Here is a 14,271-nt window from a genome sequence, read left to right on the forward strand (position 1 = left end):
TGTACTCAAAGTATATTGGGGGTGAAGGTTTAGTTATTGATATTAATTCAGGTGGGGATTCACTGGTGTATTTGTCTCGCTTTACAAAGTTTTCTTTCAGATACAGGTGATACAAAAACAGTCAGTGCAGGTAGTGGTAGATATCTACAAGTGATGAAGGTGGGGTGAGGAAAAACAGACTGAGCTTCACCTCATAGAAGTGAAGTTTTCAACACTGGCAGACTCGGACAGTTCTTGGAATCTTTTTTTCACTGTGGTGTTCATCACTAAGATGTGCTCAGAATGGGCCTGTTGGACAGGCTCCAGGGAGTCTCAAAACAGCTTTCTAAAAGCAAAAGGCAGCAGTTTTCTCACTGTACCTGTGTGCACTTCTTCTACCACAACAACACACAAGGGGCTGGCTGCCAGAGGGATGGGAACAGCTGGAGCAGAAAACTCTCATAGCCAGAGAGGAACTTTCCTACCCTCTCCTGAAATCCATCCCTCTGTAGTGTCAGGGGCTTAGCTGAGAGCTGCATTTATCATTAAAGTTTTGTGCCGGAGCAAATGAATCATAGATGTCTTCCCTTGTGCTGACTCTACTGCAGGGTTATAACTTTTGGCACAGGTCAGGCAGCTTCATGTACTAATATTTTAAGCTGCTGATTCAAGATTACCTTGAACCTGCTGCCAGCAACCTAAATGCAGCCTGAAGCTATTGAATGACAGAAAATTATGAAAAGAATTATAAACTGATCAATTGATGACACTGCCTGCTAACTGCAAAACTCAGTTATAATTAATTGAAATATTACATTACCAGTTACTGAACTGTTTATTTCTCCATCTCATGCATGCAGCTTAAACTACTTCTCAGCCTTGGCCAGGTGCCTGAAATACCATCAATCCATTCATAAAGTGCCCTAGGCTGTCCTTGCCTATACTGATGACACATTCTGTAATGCAATAGGAACTTATTATTTGGAGGATAAAACATCTTTCAAAGATGGGCCTGAAAAGTTTTAGCATTACACCATTCAGGTTTCTTGCCTGATTGGGTAAAATTACCATGGACAAAATACTATATTTTGATCATCTAATTGTACTGAAAAATTTCTTGTCTGACATCATGTCTCTAGACTGTTCTAGACCCTCTTAAAATAACTTCATGTTTTAGAAACCTTTGAAATAATATATGTTTTAGGTAGTAATATATAGAAAATACAGTTGGATAAATACTTTTTGCTATTAGATGATTATTCATTATTAACTCTGTTATTGTTCTGTATTATTAGGCTATTTGGAAGAGAATTTTAAGCAATGTTGCTGTGATTGAGGATTCCACAGACTTCTTCAAATCTGGAGCATCCTCTATGCATGTTGTCAGGTAGGAATATTCAAAATAAGGAAATTGCAAAGCCAAAGTTAATGAAAAAAGTTGTCATGGTGCATTTAAATCAGTGGTGTTAAAAAACCTAATCCCTCTATGTTTTCCAATAACCTTAATATTTCCTTTCTTACCTTGGAAGCAGTTCTTCTCCTTAATTTATGAGATATTGCTGTAATCCTGCTCTTTCTACTGAAGGAAAATTCCCCTAAACTTCAGGAACACCACGCCCAGGGGAGCATGGTGATGCTCAAACCTGTCTGTGTGCAGCCACAGGTATCTCCAGACCAGGGGACTGACTGGGAACCTGAGCAAAGACCTTCCCAGAGGGAAAGAGAAACCTTTCACAGAAAGAATTGAGCCCATGCTTAAAGATGCACTGAGTTTGTCATGGCTTGGGTCACCTCGTTTGCCTTCTTTTTGCAGCACAGACCCTAATATAAAACCAGCATTTTTAAACAAACTGATTATTGTGCTGGATACCTACCAAGCTCAAAGTCCTCCATATTTTGGTTGGAGTAGTCCCAAATATTATTTTCCAATGGCATATAAATATCTTCTAGTAATTGATTTTCAAAAGTTTTATTGAGAGTATTCCAGAAATGATGTTTTCTTTTTCATAGCATCCACAATTAAACCAACAGATTTCAGGAAAGTGCATAATTTCTGTGCCCTTTTCAGAGAAACACACACACATATTCACATACATGCAAAGTGAGGCCCAGTTTTGATCCCTTTTACCCTTCTAATGATTCAATTATCTGAAGAATTCTTTAATTTTTAATTAAACTTACTCCTTCTTCAAAATCTTTAGAATGCTAGAAGAGATCAAACAGAAACATTGTGGACTGCAGCTACAGAATGAAGATGTGTATATGGCCACTAAGTTTGCAGACTTTATTCAGATGGCTGTCAGAAGACTCAGAGGAGAAGACAAAGAAGAAGAGTTAGTCATTGATTATGTAAGGCCTTTAATTTTGCATTGTTGCTTAGTCTTTCCCGGGTTTTATGGGAGGGCAGACAATGCATTTTATTAGACTGCTTGATGCAGTAGGAAAGCAAACTACTTGGTTATACAAACTTCTATATATTTGTATCTGCTTTCCATTACATTTTACTTCTAACAGCCACATATATAGGCTAAAATGTGTCTGGATATTGGCTGGAGATATCAAAAGCTTGTTAAGCTACATTAAAATTTTAGTTATTATAATTTTAAAATAATTTAGATTTTATTTCATCCAGGTTTCAAAAAATATGAACAACATGACTGTGAATATGCCATACCAATGTTTCATAAATGGGAAATTTATAGATGCTGATGATGGAAAAACATATGACACTATAAATCCAGCAGATGGATCAGTAAGTAATTTCTAAATATGATTAATGCCAGTTTATTGAATTGGTATTGCCTATTAAAAATCTGAAACATCACCTGAATATTGCTAATTCTAAAACTTAAATTTTAAAACTTGTATTTTAAAGTATAATAAATTAAACAACCTCTTTAAATCATTTCAAATTTCAGTTTACTTTACATTTGGGGTATTCTACGATTTCTTCCATTTGAGTCAAGCTGCAAAGCAAAAATAACCTACTTCTACTTCAATCATTACATCACTTTTCACACCCAGCTGAACATTTTGCCTTGATTTCATTCTTGTTTAGCTTTGCAAACAGAAATTGATGGAGTTTATTTGCTAAAGAAGTGTTTCTTTTAGGATATTTGGTATATTTCTGTCAGTAATCAACTTCTTTTTTTTTACTTTTTAAGTAAGTCTGATACATTAGGGTAATTTTGACACTAAAATGTCAAAATTTTGACACTAAAATGTCCCTTTAAATTCCCAGTAAGAAAAATAACTTTTCAATAGGAAAATACATACTGTTGCACTTTGATACATACTGTTGAACTACCCAATATTGGTTGAGCAGATCATAACTATGAATTATATATAAGAGAAGTGATTCTGATATCCATGTAGATGCCATTTAATTCTGAAGTAAATGAAGTCTCCTGAAATCAATGACAAAAATTTCACTATCATTAGAAGTCAGACTCTGATACTTTTCCTGAAACTCATTATAGAATGGAATGAAAGTCAAAACCATTCTGTGTTAGGATTTACAATGTGTGTATTTAGAACACAATCATCATAAAATACTGTGTGTTTATGGTGGTTTATGATAACAGAAGCTCCATTCCTTAGAAATGGAACATGTGGGAGTTGTTTTAGCGTGTTGAGATATTAGATTGAGATACCACACAAAAAGACTTCCAGCTTTTGTTGGAAGTGTGAAACCAATACCACATTGGTTTTATATATGGAAAGAGAGGGTGAGATTCAGTGGGACAATATAGTATAAGCAGGGCAACCCTGATGAAGGGAAGAAATGACAAGGAGGACTCCATTGGTATCAGAAGGCTAATTAATTACTTTTTTACACTATATTGCATATAAACTGAATCTGCACCAGCACTCAACTCAACTGAACAGAATCTTGTCCCTGTCTGCTGACTGACAGTCAGCATGTCCAATGCACTTGGCCCTGATAGGCCAATGAAACCAAAACCCATCACTTTGGGTAAACAATCTCCATATTGCATTCTACTTTTGCACAAACAGAGGCACAGCAAATGAGATAAGAATTGTTTCCTCTTTCTCTGAGGTTCCTCACTACGATTCCCAGAAAATATCCTTGGGAAGGTGCGCCTTGCTTTTCTCTGTGAGGAGAAACGCAGCCACAGGACAGTGCACCTTACTTTGAAGAAAAAGAAAGATTAAAGAATCTGTCTCCCTGCAATGTCCTCCAAATTCTGCCACCTCAATTGTGTCTAAACTTTTTGCAGCCCACGTGGCTCGCCCACGACAACTGCCACAGATGAGGATATTAAGTATTTGCTTATACCCAGTCTAGAAGCTTGGGAGGAAGGAGTAACATTCTGTATCCCAATATTTCTTTTTGAGCTAACACAATGCTACCTTTGCACAGGTAATAGCCAGTGTATCTTCTGCCTCAGTGGCTGATGTTGACAAGGCAGTGGCAGCAGCAAAGGAGGCTTTTGAAAATGGTGAATGGGGGAGGATGAATGCGAGGGAAAGGGGGCGACTAATGTACAGGTATGTACAAGACAGCTTGCATTTGTTTCATTTCCTCAAATCTTGTTTTGTTTCTCTGAAGAATTGTTGTATACATTTTCTCAAGGTGATGGATGTTCATAATTCCACTGTCAGAGGATCCAGACTAGCCATCTTTTCATCCCCTGATTGATTTCAGTGTAGCAGTCTCAGCTCTTAGCCTGCCAACCTTTCTTGTGTCAGAGAACTTGTGGTCTCTCACTGCTGCCAACCTTTCATTATTATTTATGAATGGAAGCAAAGAATTTGAGCAGAATATATTTTAAATACTTGATGTCTTCATTTAATCTACATGAGTTTCATTGCAAAGATTGAGAATTCCCTTGTAAACACCCATCCTTCCATGTAAGTGAGGCTAAGCTTTAAGAACTGTACGTGAGTTAGGTAGGCAGAGATTTGACCTTGCTAAGACTGCCTGCATGTGCACTCCATACAGTAAATGTACATCTTCATTGCCACTAATTTTGAAGTAGACTGTAACTGATGCTAGATTTTTCCAGGATCATATACCAGCAGCTGGCTAAAGACCCACTGTAGGAGATGTGTTATGGTCTGCAGAGAAAAAATTGTCCTGTGCAGGAATTTTCTAAGCTAATTCAAACATTTACCTGAGATACTTTTATCTCTTTTTTTATCTGTCTCACCGTGTATGGTTAATGCCTGGTTCTTATTTTTGGCCATGTTGCTGTTGGTTCAGAAGATAAGCAGAGGTTTTGTTGAATTAATGCTATTTTAATGGTGAGCTTTGGTTCTTGAAGGGGTAGAGGTGATCTTAGAAAGATGGCAATGCTGACTAGATAGTGTGAGCGTGACACAGGAGGCAGCTAATAAAACCCCAAGTATTATAGATCCTCCATATGCAGTATGATGCTTCTCCCAAAGCACAGGGAGAACACTGTCCTACAAACTTCAGGTGACTAGAAGCATCAGAGCTTTCCTATAAAGAAAACCTCTTTTGTGGGCTATATGAAAAGCTTTCAATGCTTTTTCAGGTCTAAACATGCAAATGAATGAGCAGACATGAGTAAAGAAGCTACTTTTTCAGGTTGCTTCTCCTGAAAAAATGCCACATGTTTTATAAAACATTGCAGGAATCTTAGCAAAAAAGAATGAAAGCAAAGCGGAACATTCTTGTCTTACTAAGTATGTGACCAGGCCATGGAAAAAGGCCTGCAGGACTCTTGCAAAGTTAGTAGTCATCACAAGAGAAAATGGTCAAGTCAGAGCTGAACGTTAAATACTTATGTTTTTCATAAGTGTGCACATATTCAAGGCATGTATAAACTTGTGTTTAATTTGTATCAGGAATGTAGAGTACTTGAGAGACGAAGTTAACTCTGACCTAAAGAGAGTCAGAGAAAATTTTAAGGTGTGAAAACTCCTGCTCTCTTTTAGACTTGGAAGATTTGCAAGAATAGCTATATTAGGTAGAGAAAAATACAGTTCCCTTACCATGGGCTGGTTATCCCTGGATTAAAAGCTTTGCTTAGGGAACTTTAGGATAAAACACCAGAGTAATTTATGTTGCAAACCATTCCCAGTGGATAAAAGCTCTCTCTGGACCAGAGAAATAAGACCCCTTGTTCTCAGGCCTCTGTTCAAATTGGAGATTTTGCGTGCTGAACCAAAGGGAATGTATGTGCCATTAAAGCTCCTAGCTCTGCTGCTTTGTCTTAAGGAATCATTAATAGAAAATATTAAGCAGACTTTAAATGGAACCTTCTCCTTTGTCCCTCACATGCCCAAATCCATTCTCTTATACAACACTGCCAACGCTGTGACCTGTAGCTGGGTCTCCAAGGTACACTTAAAACAGGTACTAAAAGAGCATTTTCCCACATCTATGCAAATGGTTCAAATTGCCAGAATTTACATAATGAAAAAATTTCACAAGTTTTACACCGTTTTGAATACTCTTTACAGGATCCAAAATGCACTTTTCTTAAGCTCTTAAAATCACGTAGGAGCACTGATTATATATCTGAGTACCAAATCACAGAGGGAAGTTGAAGAAAAACATTAATGCATGTGAGACAATGTGGAGGACTGAATGTGAAAATTTTTGATGCAAATAGACCTGAACAGGGGACACTAAACTAACAGTAGTGCCTCATAAGTACAGATATCAATCTGTGCAGATGTATTTTTGAGACATTGATAGTTATTATCAATTTAGTAATACTTATTATGGTCTTACTTACACCTTAAGTGAGTTTGCACAGTTCATGTCTTCATTCAGTCTCTACTACAGCCAATGTGAAGGCATTTGCAGAGTAATGGGCAATTGTTCAATCCTTGGCTGATATTAAGGAGCAGTGCCTCCACCTTCAAATTTAGTGGCAATGCTATTTTTATTATGCTTCTTTGCCACACCTAATATAATTTTAGATGTCATTTCCTTTAATGCGGATTTTTAACATTTTTATTAAAGACTTGCAGATCTGATGGAAGAACATCAAGAGGAGTTAGCGACAATAGAGTCTATTGACTCAGGAGCTGTCTACACTTTAGCTCTGAAGACTCATATTGGAATGTCTGTGCAAACATTCAGATACTTTGCTGGATGGTGTGACAAAATTCAGGCAAGTGAATATGTAAAGGAAGTATCAATGGCAGTGCTTCTCTACACTTCTTTTTTGTTGTTATTCTTCTGAAACAGTGCCAAAAAGTAGTAAAAGGAAAAATTTACTGAGGAATCAAAAACTAAAGCAAAATTAGAATTTTACCTAGAATGGGTTTCCCTGTCAATACAAAAGGAAAGTCCACCTCCATCTGGAGAATATGGATTTAGAATGTCGCTCTAAATAGTGAAGAAATCAGCTGAGGTGTCACAGTGAATATACTTGCTTGGTCAGCTCTTGGTTATTCATGGAGCAGAATGTCACTGTGCTTATTAAGCAGGTAAGTGCAGAGACTTGTGCTTTGCTGCAGTCTGACCAAGGCTGGTGAGTTTGCTTGATGGCAGAACGTGTGGCACACATTCAAGAGCATTTCTTCCAGTATCTTTAAGACCAATCAAGAATATCATCCAGCTTTATTTTTGTTCATCAGACCCTTGATTTATGTTCTCCCATACTTTTTTTAATCTGTGCTGTTATTTCACCCAGCTGACAATCAGGACCCTTACAATATTCACAATAGGAAATCATACAGTAGAAGCATCTGTGCCCCTTTCCCTCATGCAAAAATGCTTGTGATTTTGAAGCCTACTCTGTAGCTTTCTGAAACATACTTACATGGCAAATATATTTGTAATAAAAGTTATAAATCAGTATGAAGATTTGTCCCTCCTTTATCTTTTAGGGTGCTACAATTCCAATTAACCAGGCCCGGCCAAACCATAATCTAACATTCACCAAGAAAGAGCCAATCGGGTGAGTGTCACTTTTTCTTCTTAGTGACAGATTTGACATGCAGAAAAGCCATTGAAAAGCTGCCATCAAATATGTAATCTTTCTCCCTTTTTCCCCACCTGAAGTGTCTGTGCAATTATTATCCCCTGGAATTACCCACTGATGATGCTTGCATGGAAGAGCGCAGCATGCTTGGCTGCAGGCAATACCCTTGTACTCAAACCAGCTCAGGTAAGAGCAAAAAGAAATATACAGATGGCCCAGATGCCCCTGTTAAGGCAGAATGATTTAGGCAATATAGTAGATTTCACTCATAGATTGATCTGTCATATGTTGACTGGGTCATATATTTGAAAGTGCATTTGTAATAATACAAACTGCCATGGTGATAAAAAGTATTGATTGACTCCAATTCTGCTCTGGTGCTAATCTCATTTTCAAGAATTAATTATTTTCCATAAGAAGCCATCACTTCTAATATGCCAATACTGTAAGGTGAATATTGTATCAAAACTAAGATGTATTGAATGTAAAAGGTATCATGCATTTGATTAAAACAGGAGACCTAATTTAAATGTTTCTACTTAGGTCACACCTCTGACTTCCTTGAAGTTTGCAGAACTCTCAGCTAAAGCTGGATTTCCTAAGGGTGTTATAAATATTCTGCCTGGTTCAGGTAAAACTTGAATTCATTATTTTTCTGGGAGAAATCATGCTAAAACTGGTGAAGTTCTTCACCTTTTTGAAGCTCTATTACATAGGTCTGTTCACAGGTACTAGGCTTGCATCTTTTCATGTAGTGATTTCATATGTTTCCAGAAGAGAATTGGAAAAATCTGGCTTTGGTTAGTGGTAGGAGCTGTCAGCCTACACTCTTTACAAGTTCACACAATTGACACAAACACTCTGGAAAAGAACGTATTACAGAGAAACATGTTCACTTAATTATGAAGCTTATTCATAGACATAGGAATAAAGCTGCAAATATAAATAGAAATGTGATACTGTATTTGATTTGTGGTGTAAGCTCCTTCTCAGCAGCTCCAGTGCTGCTGCTGGAATAGTAAAACTTGTCCATGTACCATCCAGTTACACTGCTTTCCTCACTCTGATAGGTGGCTTAGTGGGACAGCACCTCTCTGAGCATCCAGATGTTCGCAAAGTTGGATTCACTGGTTCAACGCCAACTGGTAAACAGATCATGAAGAGGTACTCTCAGCAAAAGGATCATAAATAAACACTCCTTAGTCTGGTTCTGAAGTACCTTACTAGATATGTTGTGCATGTAGCAGTAACGAAAAAACATAACTGTATATGGTTGTTTACCCCTATGTAGAATTCTATTAAATCACTACTGGACAGTAGAGTTTATACATTTTCACTAGTTATGATTCAAAGGAAACAATGGAAAAATATATTAAAAATTTGGTATATATTACTATTTTGGTTTTATATTACTATTTTTATTTTTTACAGTGCAGCTGCTAACCTGAAGAAAGTTTCTCTGGAACTTGGTGGCAAATCACCATTGATCATATTCAGTGACTGTGAACTTGACAGAGCTGTAAAAATGGTAATGTTACTTTGAAGTAAAATTTATTCAAAGCCTTTATCCAAATCCTCACAGTACTGCAGTATTCTTCTTGACTTGACAAAAAAATACCAGGGATCCTTTACACGAAAAACCTTGAGATCTGTTAGAAAACAGACTCATATTTCTTTATGCTAGCACAATTTAACTGTTCATGCTGCCCCAAAAAGGCAATACTACAAGAAATATACATTAGCAATTACAACAAAACAAAGAATTGAGCTCCCTATTGCCATATAGTTTTTAGTTCATCAATCGATCAATCAATCAATCAATCATGCATCAATTATCAATCATAATAATTCACCTCCCTACTAGCCATATTGTGTTCAAAGTTCATAAGATATTGCATTGGTAATATCCTTTAACATAAAGCATTAAACATCTGGGGTCACAAACACTGCATACAACCTAAGGGAGCAGAATGGCTACTGAACTACATGCATATAAATATTTATGTTTTTTTCCTGATCAGGGTATGGGAGCAGTGTATTTCAACAAAGGAGAAAACTGCATTGCAGCTGGCAGGCTGTTTGTGGAAGAATCAATTCATGATGAGTTTGTTAGAAAAGTGGTAAGATATTCAAGGTCTAAAGTTTAAGCATATGTTTTACTGTGGCAGAAGGATCCACTAGTTTTATACACACTTGTGTTTCTTATTTTCAATTGCCTATTTTCTCATTATTGCTTATGATAGACAGTGATGCTTCTCAGGGTCCTCTTACATGGTTAAAAGGAAGCATTGAAGGGAGATATTTGTACCAGTAATACACAGCTAAGTGGCAGTTAAATAGATATTGTACCTTCAGTGAAAATTCATATTTGACTAGGAAAATAAGATTACAAATAATTACTGAACTCAGGTCAATATGTTTGAAGAAGGCTTCTGTAAAGTCAAAAAAAGGAATATAGGAAGCACAGCTAGAATAATACAAAGGTCGCTATTAAAAAATGCAGTAGTCGCCATGCTGTGGCACTGGAGAATTCATTTATTTTGCTTAAGAACAGGAAATGTCTGTCCTAAGTCATTTACCACTGGTAAAAGTTAACATTTTACATGCCTATCTTAATAGTAGAAGGTAATACACACATGAACAAAGCATCAAAAACTTTTGGAAGTAATTAGAGATTATGAAACAAAAGACAAAGCCTAATTACAAAAAGAGAAAAGCATTATATCTAAGAATTCAGTATTTTTTTAGATTCCATCTTCCTAGCACCAAAGACAGCATTCCTAATTTCTGGTCACTTTAACAATATTGCTGTGTTATGTAACTTCATTTTAATTGGGTAACCCATAGGTTGAAGAAATAAAAAAGATGAAAATTGGCGATCCACTTGACAGATCTACAGATCATGGTCCGCAAAATCACAAGGCACATTTGGAAAAGCTGCTGCAATACTGTGAAACTGGAGTAAAAGAAGGAGCCACTCTAGTGTATGGAGGAAGACAAGTACGTAGACCAGGTAAAAGGCTTTCCAGAGATATTTAGAACTTTTACACTTTATGCAAGAGCGGTCACGATTGTCTCAGCTGTATTTTGTGGAGTTGCAATATCGTGGGAACAGTACCAGGTAAGCCCATGATACCGCAGAGCTTTCAAATCTCATATTATGAGAAACAAAATAAAGTATGAGATCTTTATTTAGATCTTACAATCCATCTTCTTGTTGGGTAGCAAGAACAGTGGCCTCTGTGGCTTGCTGTAACCTTGTCTTCCTGCTGTCAGATAACAGGGGTCTTCCCCCAAGAAGTGACCTGGGCTGTGGCATGCAGACCTCCCAGCCGGGCAGGGAGCAGCACACGTTGTCACTGTACAGGCTGTTCTTTTACTCTTTTGTCCGCTATTTTTCTTGAAGTGCATGCATTTCCATTCATACTTCATTCATAATTATTTTCTATTTCAAGTTGCAAGTTATTTATGACCTCAAAGCATGGGACAGAAATGGCCTGGACAACAGCAAACCCTTTTACCATGCTCAAAACCATGCTCTATCCTCTCTTTAGGTTTCTTCATGGAACCCACTGTATTCACAGATGTTGAAGACCACATGTATATTGCCCAGGAAGAATCCTTTGGTCCTGTGATGGTCATCTCTAAATTTAAAAATGGGTATGTTCTCGTCTGGTTACTGTATTTTCACCCAAAGTGAAGAAGTAACAGCATACACAGTAGTTCGTAAAATCTTGTTAGACCAATCTGAATACCTAGTATTTTGTGAAACGTTTTAGTGAAGTTTGTGTGGTAATTGCAACAGCTTGCTCAAATTACAAAATGTGTATTTTTCCCAGTGGAATTACTTATTTTTCCTGTTATAGAAGACTGCAGTGTTGTGTATTGTGTAACACTGGCACATTACTGTTGCAAATGAAAATTGCTCTATTTATTTTGTAAATTGTATTTTCTAATCTCTTTCAGACTGGATCATAAGAATTATTTAGCATACAGATGAGATTAAAACACTACATAGAAACTTCACATAAATATTTCCATCAGGTTTCATCTTCTGCAGTTTAATAATAAAGTTAAGAACCAGCCATGTAGAAAACCTTTCACATCCATAAATTCTGTAGTCTTAATGAACTGCATTGAATTTTTTAAAGTTTTAAACTACTATTGATTTTTGAAGCTGTATGGAGATGAGATGCAGATAGAAAATAGCACTCTGGAAATAGTCTGAAAAGTTATGTTTTGATAGCAGTTTAAATTCCAGCTTTAATTCTGCATTAACTTGTAAAGCTGGACACAATTTGAGCAAACTGATTCATCATCTGCTTTACAGGCATTTTTGTATTGCTCTAATTCCCAAGCTGTACTGTAGCAACATTTCCTGTGGCATTTCTCAGTGTAGCTATTAACCTTTGAAAAGTGAAGTTATGAGCTTCATGAGCTTGAAGCAAGGGTGTGAACTGCCATGGATCTGTCAGATTGACACACAGATTCGTCCTTAATAAGTCATCTTTTAAAAAGCTCGCTGGAGAAGAAAGGCCATGGGAAAAGTTGTTTCAATGACACTGAAGGCAGAAGGTTGCTAACACTTGTTTATTTTACATAGTTGCAATTAAATAATTTATTTCCCCCACAGGGATGTCGATGGAGTATTGCAACGGGCAAATGCCACAGAATATGGCTTAGCTTCAGGAGTTTTCACAAAAGACATAAACAAAGCTCTCTACATCAGTGAAAAGCTAGAAGCTGGAACAGTTTTTATTAACACTTACAACAAAACTGATGTGGCAGCGCCATTTGGTGGATTTAAACTGTCTGGCTTTGGTAAAGATTTAGGTAAGTTGTCCCCTACCCTCATTTATTGTCTCAGAGTCCTAATCAATGAAAGAATTACAATCCTTAACCCAATTCCTCTCCCTCCCTAAATATTACCTCCCATTCAGCATTTCCTGTACATTTGCTAAATAACACAGAATATTCCTCTCCAACTGCTCTGAGAGCAGACAAATAAATTACAGCTTTTAGAGCTCTGTATAGGCTACGAAAGGTTGTCAAGTAACAATGGTATTGGCCAAAATATTATTTCCCTCAGAGAGAATGCTAATTTAGGTTTCTCGTCTAGGTAAGAGCATGGGAAACTTTTTATAGCTTAAAATGTCACCAAAATTTGTCAACAGACTCAGAAAAAGATGCATTAAAAAACACTCTCTTTTCAAAAAAACTTTCTAGAAAAGTGAAGTCCACTCTGTGAAAGAAGCTTTGCAAGTCTGGACAGATCAAGCTTCAGGGCAGAGAAAAAAGGAAAATCAAATTTCATTCACACAACAGATTTTTCATTTCGGAATCTTCAAAGACATTTCCTGAAACCAAAATGAGTGATGATGTCAGGGAAAAAAAAAATTACTGATTTTCACACAGCTTCTCTATCTCTGACCTTTAATAGAGGAGAAGCAAAGTTCATAAATACAGCTATGAGTCCCCAATGGCCATCTAAAGACTGCTACTTCTTGGGGAACTGCTTGTTAAATCCAGTTCCTTTTTCTTCCAAATCTGTTGGGTCTGGCCCCTTGTCAAACCAGGTTTGTAAATCACAGTGGGAAGGTAATTAGTTTTCATTGTTCCTTAAGGACTCAAATATTGGCTACAGTGTTTCAAATTTTTTCTTAATAAAAAGTACAGTCTCACACAATTCATTTAGCTGCTGTTCTAACAGGTGAATATTGTGCTTGTACAGGTGAAGAAGCTCTTCATGAATATCTCAGAACCAAAGCCATCACTGTAGAATATTAAAGTAACAGCTTCACTTGGGAAGCAGACTTTCAGCAGAGTTTGAATCTTGATTACCACATGAAGCGCTTGATACCACACCTAGGACATGCTGTCTGCAGTGCTACAACCAAAAAAACAAGTACTCATTCCACGGATAAGTTTTTACAAATTAGGTCCAGATTTTAGTCCGACAGACAATGGCTTTTGGAAATCACCCTGAAGTTATTTGAATTATGTAGCAGCAACAGTTGGTAGCCCAATTTCCCCCCATCCTCCCCCCACCAAACCCACCCCCTCCCCCCCAAGAATATGGTTCGGTTTCTGTTTTTTAAATAGAACTGAAGAATAAGTTCTCACACACCTACTTCATATTTCTGTGACATAATGTTTACATGATCATTTTAAATCCTTAGTCATTAGGCTTCCAAAGTTGAACTAGAATATACTGATTATGCCATTTTTGCTATAAGCCAGTTCAAGTTTTATGGTAGCAATGAAACACTCTGCTCTGGTGACTTTTCAGCAGTACAGAAAATCTTTGTGCCATAAGAAGTAAATCAATGCAAGGAAGTGCACTTACTATGATCTTTGTATAGTA

General features: G+C 36.9%; 1 protein-coding gene across 1 annotated transcript in view; it reads left to right on the forward strand.

Moving 5' to 3' along the window:
* The window catches only part of ALDH1L2 (aldehyde dehydrogenase 1 family member L2), a 28,601-nt gene extending 14,637 nt beyond the window's left edge, over positions 1-13,964 (forward strand). The window contains exons 9-23 of the mRNA XM_054272548.1: positions 1,275-1,366; positions 2,181-2,328; positions 2,612-2,731; positions 4,364-4,491; positions 6,941-7,091; positions 7,813-7,883; positions 7,988-8,093; positions 8,451-8,538; positions 8,978-9,071; positions 9,339-9,435; positions 9,929-10,027; positions 10,755-10,920; positions 11,462-11,567; positions 12,541-12,740; positions 13,639-13,964. Of these exons, the coding sequence (XP_054128523.1) occupies positions 1,275-1,366; positions 2,181-2,328; positions 2,612-2,731; positions 4,364-4,491; positions 6,941-7,091; positions 7,813-7,883; positions 7,988-8,093; positions 8,451-8,538; positions 8,978-9,071; positions 9,339-9,435; positions 9,929-10,027; positions 10,755-10,920; positions 11,462-11,567; positions 12,541-12,740; positions 13,639-13,694 (1,722 nt within the window). The 3' untranslated portion in view covers positions 13,695-13,964. The remainder of the gene's footprint in view (positions 1-1,274; positions 1,367-2,180; positions 2,329-2,611; positions 2,732-4,363; positions 4,492-6,940; positions 7,092-7,812; positions 7,884-7,987; positions 8,094-8,450; positions 8,539-8,977; positions 9,072-9,338; positions 9,436-9,928; positions 10,028-10,754; positions 10,921-11,461; positions 11,568-12,540; positions 12,741-13,638) is intronic.
* The last annotated feature ends 307 nt before the right edge of the window (positions 13,965-14,271 follow it).

The sequence above is a fragment of the Melozone crissalis genome, unplaced genomic scaffold (assembly GCF_028551555.1).
Source record: "Melozone crissalis strain CALT ecotype California unplaced genomic scaffold, PUWL_Pcris_2 ptg000004l_1, whole genome shotgun sequence".
NCBI lineage: Eukaryota > Metazoa > Chordata > Aves > Passeriformes > Passerellidae > Melozone > Melozone crissalis.